The 10,942-nt window shown below is 50.7% G+C and overlaps 1 protein-coding gene and 1 non-coding gene across 2 annotated transcripts; one reads left to right on the top strand and one right to left on the bottom strand.

Moving 5' to 3' along the window:
• The first annotated feature begins 2,157 nt into the window (after positions 1 to 2,157).
• EGR4 (early growth response 4) lies at positions 2,158 to 5,279 on the top strand. Its single transcript, XM_056855624.1, has 2 exons — positions 2,158 to 2,212; positions 3,952 to 5,279. Exon 2 carries the CDS (start codon positions 3,960 to 3,962, stop codon positions 5,277 to 5,279), a length of 1,320 nt encoding a protein of 439 aa, XP_056711602.1. The 5' UTR covers positions 2,158 to 2,212; positions 3,952 to 3,959.
• Positions 5,280 to 10,529: 5,250 nt separating this feature from the next.
• Positions 10,530 to 10,601, bottom strand: TRNAA-GGC (transfer RNA alanine (anticodon GGC)). Its single transcript has one exon. It is a non-coding gene; the product is annotated as a tRNA-Ala (tRNA).
• Between the last annotated feature and the right edge of the window lie 341 nt (positions 10,602 to 10,942).

Below are 10,942 nucleotides of genomic sequence, written 5' to 3'. Positions count from 1 at the left end.
TATAAGATGCTTGGCTACTATGGGAGAAATGGCCCAGCATGTATCTGTGTGTTTTGGGCCTGCACATGGAAGACTCCCAATCTTGTGCTGCCTATGGCAACTTCTGGAATTTTGAGAATGGGGAGTGGACACCACCACAAAATCATTGCTGTGGGGGCCATTTCGGGAGGTTGGTAGCCACACTCCTTGAGGCAAAAAAAACCAGCATAGACATTTTAAAATTATTTTTAAAGGATTAATAAGCAAGGTTCAGTTTGAGTGATATCATTCTAAAATGTGCCAAGACTGATTCATTTCCTAATGCCAAACCTAGAGCATTGTGAAAAACAAACATACTACATGGAAGGGCTGTGGCTCAGTGGAAGAGCATCTGCTTGGCATGCAGAAGGTCCCAGGTTCAATCCCCGGCATCGCCAGTTAAAAAGCTCTAGGTGATGGGAAAGACCTCTGCCTGACTTAGTAGACTTTGCCAGACTAAGTAGACAATACTGACCTTGATGGACCAATGATCTGAATCAGGATTTAGGGAGGATCCATGGCTCAGGTGGTGGCTGGAGATCTCCTGTTATTACCACTGATCTCCAGGCAACAGAGATGAGTTCCTCTGGAGAAAATGGCTGCTTTGGCAATTGGACTCTATGGCACTGAAGTCCCTCCCCACTCCAAACCCCACCCTCCTCAGGCTCCACCCCCAACATACCCAGGTATTTCCCAACCCGGAGCTGGCGACTCTAATAAGGCAGCTTCATATGTGTCCACGTGTGTGTTTGTTCTTCAAACAGGCGTGTATAAAAATTAGGGCTTTTTGGATTGTATAAAAATTAGGAGTGTATAAAATCTGGCGTGTATAAAAATTAGGGTCGCCAACCTCCAGGTACTAGCTGGAGATCTCCTGCTATTACAACTGATCTCCAGTCGATAGAGATCAGTTCCCATGGAGAAAATGGCTGGTTTGGCCATTGGACTCTATGGCGTTGAAGTCCCTCCCCAAACCCTGCCTTCCTCAAGCTCTGCCCCAAAAACCTCCCGCCGGTGGCGAAGAGGGACCTGGCAACCCTAACCAAGCAGACAAGCAAATGGGGAGGGGGGGGAAATCTGTTTTCCTTCTCCAGGCTCAATGAGTCACTTGTCTCTGCACAGCTGCCTGGTCCAGACGCTGCTCCTCTCCTTCCCTGTTCCAATGACCCAGAAATCTCCCCCCCCCGGGGGGGGGGGGCATCCTCAGCCGGGGAGGGCGGCAGGGAAGCCCTTTTCCCTCTGGCCCCGCGCTAAAACACTGCGGATTTAATCCCGCAAGGGGGAGAGAGGGTCGGCCGCCCCCTCCCCAAGCAAGCCCTCCGGGCGGGGCGGCTGCGGGGCCTCCCCCCAACCCGTTGCCAACTTCCTGGCGCTTGTGTGTGTTAAGCGCCGTCAAGTCGCTTCCGACTCATGGCGACCCTATGAATGAAAGTCCTCCAAAATGTCCTATCTCTGACAGCCTTGCTCAGATCTTGCAAACTGAAGGCTGTGGCTTCCTTTATTGAGTCCGTCCATCTCCTGGCGCTTGGCCTCCCCCTTTTGGGGTCTGCACACCCCTCTTCTGTGCACCTCCTTAACACCGAGTTGTAGGGGGAGGGGAGGTGCCCCAAACCCAAAAACAAAAAAAGGGGAGGGGGGAGAAGGATGCGAAAACGTCACGAGGAGAGATTTCCTTATTGGGGCTCCCTGGCCCGCATCCTGAGTCCATATATGGGCATTTACGTCACCCGCAGCCTCGCTTGGGAACTCCAGAAATGGAAGCGCCGGGATGCAGCGGAAGGCGCCGGGCAGGTATAAAAAGCGGGGCGGCCGCGTCGGGCTCTTCGCTTACAAACACAAGCGGGAGGAGAAGCAGCTGCTAGCCCGGCAGACCCTGCCCCTGGCCCCCCGTGGCCTGCTCAGCCGGCAGCCGCCGCCTCCCGGAGGAATCCCGCGCCCGTCCCTCCTGGCTCTGCTTTGGGGAGGGGGACGACCCTCTCTGGCCCATCGGGGGGGGTCTTCCTCTGGCGTCCGGCCTCCCCTCCCCTCTCTCCCCATCGCCTCCTCCGTCTGGACATGTTGAACCTCATGGATTTCTCTCGCCAGGACTCGTTGCCCCCGCTCAAAGCGGGAGATGCCCAGATCTCGGGCAGTGGGCAGGAGCGCCAAGTTTTGACAGAGCCGCCGAGGGAGGCCGCCTCTGATTTTCTTCCAGGTAAGGAAAGCAGCTCTCTGGCAGCACCATGCCTCCCCCCCCCCCCCAGAAATCTAGCTCTCTATTATGTAATCTGCTGGGCACAGTGCCCCCTTTCTAATGACTGGCGTTTGGCAGTGCACTGGGAGGTGAATTCTAGGTTGCCTTCCCTACCCGAAATGTCACAATTTCCCAGAATGACTAGATCTGTTCTAATAATATGGTGGCAATTTAAAAGAAGGGGATCCCAAAGGACCTGAGCCCCAGGATCTGGTGCAGTAGACAGTCAGGGAACCAAACACCAAGAAGGATTCAAACCCACTCCAGAAGGGTTCCCCAAAGGTCATGTAGTCCAGCCCTGGCACCCAGCTCGCCTAGATCTAGCCAAAGCGGTCTCGACCAGAGTTCTCCAGAACTTCCCAAGAAGCTCTGATCCCTGGCGACCCCGGCTGCTCGTTCAATGACAGGAAAAGGTGGAACTGGCACTTCCTTTGGCTGAAATGGAGATTGGGGGGGGGCGACTGTAATCAGGGCAAGGCAAAGCCCCTTCTTTGCTTCATCCTTTTGTTTTCTGGGGGACGGAACAGGACAGCCTGCAGTCCATTTCACAGCTGAGGCAAGGGGCACGGCAAGAGAATGGTTTTCCCAGGAGGGCCGTTTCCAGGCTGAGCTTGGGAGCCCACTGCTCCAAGTGTCAAACTCTTGGAAGTTCATGCCTCCTGACGTGGGATTCACGCAGTCGGGAGTCACGCTTAGGTCAAGGAGACACTGATTCAAAAACTTGCTTAGCCCTGGATCTCCCTTTCTTTCAGTCTTGGTGGAAAGTGTGTCAAGTTTCAGCTGACTTGGGAGCCATTGTGGTGTAGTGGTTAAGAGTGGTGGACTGGGTTCAATTCCCCACTTCTCCACATGAGCAGCAGAGGCTAATCTGGTGAACCGGGTTGGTTTCCCCACTCCTACCCGTGGAGCCAGCTGGGTGACCTTGGGCTAGTCACAGTTCTCTCCAAACTCTCTCAGCCCAACCTACCTCACAAAATGTCTATTGTGGGGAGAGGAAGGGAAGGAGATTGTAAGCCGGTTTGATTCTCCTTAAAAGGTAGAGAGAGTTGGCATATAAAAACTAACTTTTCTTCTTATGGTGACTTCATAGGGTTTTCAAGGCAAGAGATGTTCAGAGGTGGTTTGCCATTGCCTGCCTGGACCTCCTTGGAGGTTGTCCATCTAAATACTAACCTGGGCCAACCCTGCTTAGCTTCTGAGCTCTGAAGAGATTGAGCTAGCCTGAGCTCTTTCAGTCTTACCAGGAATTAATTGCATAAAAAGAGGTGCAGGCCCCCCCAAGGCTGCATGGAGCCCATAACCTTTGACTTGGAAGCTTTTTCTCTCACGTTTTGGGAGGACTCATTGAGGCCACTTAGTGGTAAGAGCAAGGTTCTCTCTGCACATGCTCCGAAACACTCTTTTCCTTTTGTTCTCTGTCTTTTTAGGCTATGCCCTGGCTCATACGAAGCCTGGAGCATAGCCGCAGACTTGATGCAAGGATAAAATTCAACAATGATGTATATGTGCGTTTATAACACAACCCACCATAGGCTCTCAGTTTAGGGTGGGAAACACACCTAGATTAAGGGGGGGGGAAACACAAGTTGAATGTTGTATGGTCTTCTAGCGATATTTTGCTGGTTCCAGTTCCAGCGTCTCAAGTTGTTTTTTCCCTGTGGTGTTTCTCACTGTTCAAACCTTTTCTTTCAATTTCCTAGGGGACTTCATGGGAGCAACGATGAACCCTGACATTGCTGACTACTACTTCTTTGCCGGGCAGCCCTCCCCGCCTCTCAGTTACACGGGCAGTTTCTTCATCAAGACGGAACAGTGCCAGGATCAAGAGTCCCTCTTCAACCTGATGTCAGGGATCCTCGGCCTTTCCCCGTTCTCCGAAGGCCACCAGAGGCAACAGCTGGAGGCCGGCTACGGCATCCCCAAGGCGATCCAGAATCACCTGGACCTCTATTCCACCTGCCAGCCTGAGCTGAATATCTCCGTACAGCCGTCCTTAGCGGGTCAAGGCTACCCTGACTTCTCCGGCTCAGAGAGCATCCAGCCGGTCCAAACGTCCCCTCATGTGGGCGATTCGTCCCAATGCCTGTTTAACAATAAACTGTTGGACAGTAAACAGGGCATCAAGCTGTCTTCCCTCTCCCCCTCCCTGGAAAAGTTCAAGGCCCCCTGCTCCCACTGGGATCCTCTCCACCAGAATTATTTGCCCACAGAGTACCCTTCTCGGGAGACCTTTCCTCCCCTAGAAACAGGCCAAGCGATCCAGCTGGGCTCCAAAACAGAAAACCCCCTGTCCATCAGCTGCCAGGCAGAACTGGGCAGCCTCTCCCAACAGGCTGGGTCCTTTGGGCATGGCCTGGATTTTGGCTGTCCCCCAGAAAGCTTCCCCAGCCATGGCCAACTCCCCAGTGACTTTGTAGAGACCAAGATCCCCAACCTTCCACCTCAGCTCCTCCAAGAATTCGAGTCTTCCTTATCTCGGCCGGAGGTCATGCCAAACTTGATGCACCCCAACGAGCAGAGGCTGCACGCCAATGATTCCCCGTCACTGGTCTCCATGGCGGACTTTAACCTGGCCCTTTCCGCTGTTCCCTCGGCCGGCGCTTTAGGGCCCGGCAATCCCAGCGTCCGAGCTGAGCCAAAGAAGAAACCCCGCCGAGGGAAGTGTTCCTCCAAATGCTACTGCTCCAGGCCCCACGAGAAGGCCTTCGCCTGCCCGGTGGAGAGCTGCATCCGGAGCTTTGCCAGGTCCGACGAGCTGAACCGACACCTTCGCATCCACACGGGCCACAAACCCTTCCAGTGCCGCATCTGCCTGAGGAACTTCAGCCGCAGCGACCACCTGACCACCCACATCAGGACCCACACGGGGGAGAAGCCCTTCTCCTGCGACGACTGCGGCCGGCGGTTCGCCCGCAGCGACGAGAAGAAAAGGCACAGCAAGGTGCACCTGAAGCAGAAAGCCCGGACGGAGGAGAAGCTGAAAGGCCTCGGGTTCTACGCCCTGGGCCTGTCATTTGGGACCCTCTAAGGCTCCTGTTAGGAATGCAGAGACGGATTTGTTGTCAGGAGGAAAGGGCTTTTCGGCACTTTATCGGGCTAACTCAGGGTAGAGAAGCCGCCCCAGATGGTTCTTTTTGAGGGAAAGGACGGCGGGTTTGGGCAGCTGGTTCGTTTGGCTGAGGAGGATCGGGGAGGATGGTCGTAGCGGGAGGAACGGAAGAAAGGGATGGATCCGGTGGGATACTGCAGCACTGTAATTGCAGGTTCACATACCGTGTACCACTGAGGATAAGGACTAGACCAAAGTCTGATGTGTTGCAGTTTCCCTGGATTTCAGCACCCGAATTGCGGTCAGCTCCAAGGCCTTTCAGGCTACATTTCAGCACCAAGGGAGGCGGACAGATCCCACCAACTGAGCTCCGCAGATCACAGAGACGCTCTTTGCTTTTCCAAAACAGCTTTTACAGTTGTTTCTTTCTTTACAAAGAAATATAGAACTGTCTACATTTGATACAATACTGAGACAACTTGGAAAAGGCTACACTTTTTGAAGAACGGTATCCGCTGTCTTTCTCACGGCACTTTAAGGGACCTTCTTGGGGGGGGGGGGGATTCTCATGTTGAAACGGCAGGAAAAGGAAGACTTTTTTTTGGAAGTGTATAAAATCAGCACAGTGACTTGCTTTGTTATACAACATTTTTGCTTTAGAGTTTGCTTAATGAACAATTTGTATATAATTGTGATTGGGGTTTTTGAGGAGTTTTTTATGTAAATATTGCTCTTTGTAAGAACAGAACTGAGCGTGATTATGGCAAAGCTGTGTTTATTTTTACAATAAACAAAACTTGTTTTAATCTAGAAAACCCGTGCCAATCTTTTTTTTCCCTCTCCTCCGCCCACAATGCTTTTCAAATTCAGATGCTCACCCTGAGAAATGCTAACCCTGTGGGGATGCTCTGGTCTTCCAATGCATAGAAACATAGAGCTTGAAGGGACCTCAAGGGTCATCTAGTCCAACCCCCTGCACAACACAGGAAACTCACAACTACCTTCCCCACACCACTCCCCCAGTGACCCCTGCTCTGAGCCACGGGGAAGGCAAAAAACCTCCAGGATCCCTGGCCAATCTGGCCTGGAGGAAAATTCCTTCTTGACCCCAAAGAGGTGATCAGCATTACCTTGGGCAAGTAAGAAAGGACCATGGAAGCTGAGCGCTGGCTTATCCCTTTCTGCCCTCATGATCTGCCTAAGTTCACAAGTCAGCCTTGGTGTCAGTTGGCCATCTTAAAAACCTCTAAAGAAGGAGAGCCCACCACCTCCCGAGGAAGCCTGTTTCACTGAGGAACAGCTCTAACTGTCAAGAAGTTCTTCCTAGATGTGATGGACAAATGCAGGAAAGGGGCACAGTTAGTATATTTGGGGTAACTGGGAAAGGGTCAGTGTCAAGTCTGAGCCCTCTCCAGGGACCTCAGAGGTTGTGATACCAGGACCGAGCGTAGGCCAGAGAACTCAAAAGAAACCACAGCCTTTTTAAAAAACTGAAAAGGCTTTATTAAGAAAAGGTAAAGGTCCCCTGTGCAAGCACCGGGTCATTCCTGACCCATGGGGTGACGTCACATCCCGACGTTTCCAAGGCAGACTTTGTTTACGGGGTGGTTTGCCAGTGCCTTCCCCAGTCATCTTCCCTTTACCCCCAGCAAGCTGGGTCCTCATTTCACCGACCTCGGAAGGATGGAAGGCTGAGTCAACCTTGAGCCGTCTACCTGAAACCGACTTCCGTCAGGATCGAACTCAGGTCGTGAGCAGAGCTTGGACTGCAGTACTGCAGCTTAACACTCTGCGCCACGGGGCTCCTTTTATTAAGAAAGTTCAAAATAAATGAATAAAACACAGGTTACAGTTAAGGCACACTGGGAAGAAAATAAAAAGGAGTCTAGCTTAATCAGAATGCTTACTAGCTGATATTTAGCAGGCGTTCTTACTCACTGCTCCAGGCTGGTTCTGGTCTCAGCTGTTCAGGCTGGGCGAAAGGCTTGCGGTACAGGAGTGATGGGATAACGCTGTTCCAAGCAGAAGTAAAGCGGAAGGTGGAGGTGAAGTGACCACCATAAGGCCTGTTGCAATTATGGACTTCTAACCCTGGGTCAGATGACCCCTCTCTCCCAATCAGGGCTCTAGCCAGGGAGAATCTTCTAGTTGGATCTGACCGGTTCTGACCGGCACTCTTCTTACCACCGAGGAGTGATCTCATCCCCCCCTCCCAACTTCTCACAGATACACGGTACCATCCAATTAAGCTGGAATGTAAGTGTCCTTGAATATTATCTTATTGGCCTAACAAGCTCCAGGTGCTGGCCGTTAGGTTTCTATGAACTGAACTCTGGAAAATAACTACAGTTAACAGCCAGCACTTCAAAATGGAGAGCCGAACCCCTGTCAAGCATGCAGAACAAACCTTTCTGACAGTAAGAATAGCCACAGTTCCTACCAGTTTACCCAGTTCATAGGAAGACAGCACATCAAGTTGCCTTATATTACTTGAGACCATTGGTTCATCAATGTCAGTATTGTCTACTCAGACTGGCAGCCTCTCTCCAAGGTCTCAGACAAAGGTCTTTCACGTATTGCCTGACCTTTTCAACTGGAGATGCCGGGGATTGAACCTGGGACCTTCAGTCTCAGTTTAGTCATCTTAGCTTCTAGAGACAGTTCAGGCTTGATTTGATCTATAACCCACTGATTTGTTTGTTTGTTTTTGTTTGTTTGTTTCATTTTTTGGCAGTCTACAGTATCTGTAACACTCTCCTTTAACACCACATTTCAAAGGAATCTACTTTCTTCCTATCAGCTTTCTTCATTGTCCAGCTCTCATACCCATACATAGTAACAGGGAATACAGTGGCATGAATTAACTTGATCTTGGTCACCAGTGACACATCCTTACACTTCAGAATCTTTTCTAGATCCTTCATGGCTACCCTTCCCAATCTCAATCTCCTTCTGATTTCTTGGCTGCAGTCTCCCTTTTGGTTGATGATGGAGCCAAGGAATAGAAAGTCTTGAACAATTTCAATTTCCTCATTGTCAGCCTTAAAGTTGAGTCTTTCTTCTGTTGTCATTACTTGTGTCTTCTTGATGTTCAGCAGTGCCACTCTTGGCCACCTTCAATGGTGGTGCTAGAGTGCTTCAAGTGCCTTCGGAGCTGTGGTTTCCACCTTGTTCCTCTTACTGAATGTGCAAAGGAGCCAAAGTCTCCCAAGGAGCTCTCCCTAGATCTAACAGCTCAGGTTTGGCAGATCTCCATTTCATTCATTTGCTTTGCTGAAGGGCCATCTTGCAGCCTGATTTGAAAAACTGTCCTTTCCACTATGAGCTAGGCTCTTTATAAAACCTCAGTGAATGGGGCTGCTTGCCAGAAGGCAGGAGAACAGGGGCAGGATACTGGCTTCTACTTTAGGATCAGTGGAAGATCCTCTCCTTTGGATGCAGGAGGTCCCAGGTTCAATCCTCAGCATCTCCAGTTAAAAGGATCAGGCAGTAGGTGATGTGAAAGACCATCTACCTGAGACCCCGGAGAGTATTTCTTCACACAATGCATAGTTAAATTGTAGAACTCCCTGCCCCAGGATGTGGTGATGGCTGGCAACTTGGAAGGCTTTAAGAGGGGAGTGGACATGTTCATGGTGGATAGAGCTATCCATGGCTACTGGTCAAAATGAATACTAGTCATGATGCATTCCTATTCTCTCTAATATCACAGGAACATGCCCATTATCTTAGGTGCTTTGGAACACAGGCAGGACAATGCTGCTGCAATTATCTTGCTTGTGGGCTTCCTAGAGGCACTTGGTTGGCCACTGTGTGAACAAACTGCTGGACTTGATGGGCCTTAGTCTGATCCAGAAGGGCTTTTCTTATGTTATCTCCAGGATCAGAGGAGCATGCCCATTATCTTAGGTGCTGTGGAACACAGGCAGGACAATGCTGCTGCAGTTGTCTTGTTTGTGGGCTTCCTAGAGGCACCTGGTTGGCCACTATGTGAACAGACTGCTGGATTTGATGGGCCTTGATCTGATCCAGCAGGGCTTTTCTTATGTACTAAGATCCTCTTCTTTGGATGCAGAAGATCCCAGGTTTAATCCCCAACATCTCATTAAAAGGACCAGATAATAGGTGATGTGAAAGGCCATCTACCTGAGACTCCAGAGAGTGGCTGCCAGTCTGAGTAGACATCAGTGACCCTGATCTGATTCAGCATAAGGCAGCTTCATCCAAAGGTACCATTCTAGGAACAGCGGGTCCTCCATCTGACCCAAAGAGCCTTCCAGCAACAGGCTTCACCATTTGCAGACCTCAGTTTTCATAACAGAATGAAGAGATGCAATCCAATTGGTTGACTCTCTCCCACTTAATACAGGAGAGTTGGCAGGTCTGCCAAGATAGCATGAACATGTGAAGCTGCCTTCTACTGAATCAGACCCTTGGTCCATCAAAGTCACCATTGTCTACTCGGACTGGCAGCGGTTCTCCAGGGTCTCAGGCAGAGGTCTTTCACATCACCTACTGCCTGGTTCTTCTAAGTGGACATGTCAGGGATTGAACCCGGGACCTTCTGCAAGCCAAGCAGATGCTCTGTCACTGAGCCACAATCCCTATTGTTTTTAAGGGAGCCTGTAGACTGAGTGTAAATGTGAGTCTCACCCTGATGGGAAAATCATGACTCACCAAGAGCCATCCATTGTGGAGAGAAGATTCCTACTCATTTGCCTTTTCGTCCAATGCCCCTGTGATGGCAATCTTATTCCCAGTGAGATTGTGCAAGGTGTTATTTAAAGCTGCAGCTGGTGTGTGTGTGGTCATGGCAGTAAAGAGAGAGAAACTTGCCTTTTCCAGATTCCACAAGATCGGCTTGTTTCCCCCTTTATGGCTTTCAAACAGTAGTTCCCATAACAACCGTTCATACAGTGAATACTTTCTTAGCTCCACGTGGCTTTCTTTGGTTACATCACAAGCCTTAACTGTGGAGTTCTGCGGAGTATCATTCTCAAGGGGTAGCAGTTAGAGTGTTGGACTAGGGAGACCCAGGTTTGAATCCCTGCTGTGTCATGGAAGACTGCTGAGGGCCAGCAGAATGGTGTAGTGAACACATGAAGCTGCCTTATACTAAATCAGACCCTTGGTCCATCAAAGTCAGTATTGTCTACTGAGACTGGCAGCGGCTTTCCAGGGTCTCAGGCAGGGGTCTTTCACATCGCCTACTTGCCTGATTCCTTTAACTGGAGTTGCCAGGGATTGAACCTGGGACCTTCTACATGCCAAGCAGATGCTCTACCACTGAGCCACAACCCCTCTCCATGGCTCTCCAGGGTCTCAGGCAGAGGTCTTTCACATCGCCTACTTGCCTGATTCCTTTAACTGGAGATGCCAGGAGTTGAACCTGGGACCTTCTGCATGCCAAGCAGAGGCTCTACCACTGAACCATGGCCTCTCACCAAATAAAGGAAGGCACAGCCCTCATGAACACATGAAGCTGCCTTATACTAAATCAGACCGTTGGTCCATCAAAGTCAGTATTGTCTACTGAGACCAGCAGCAGCTCTCCAGGGTCTCAGGCTGAGGTCTTTCACATCACTTACTTGCCTAGTCCCTTTAACTGGAGATGCCAGGGATTGACCCTGGGACCTTCCGCA

This window comes from Euleptes europaea, chromosome 9 (assembly GCF_029931775.1).
Source record: "Euleptes europaea isolate rEulEur1 chromosome 9, rEulEur1.hap1, whole genome shotgun sequence".
Classification (NCBI taxonomy): Eukaryota; Metazoa; Chordata; class Lepidosauria; order Squamata; family Sphaerodactylidae; genus Euleptes; species Euleptes europaea.
The sequence above is the reverse complement of the archived record's forward strand: the minus strand, read 5'-3'. Positions and strand labels throughout refer to the sequence as shown.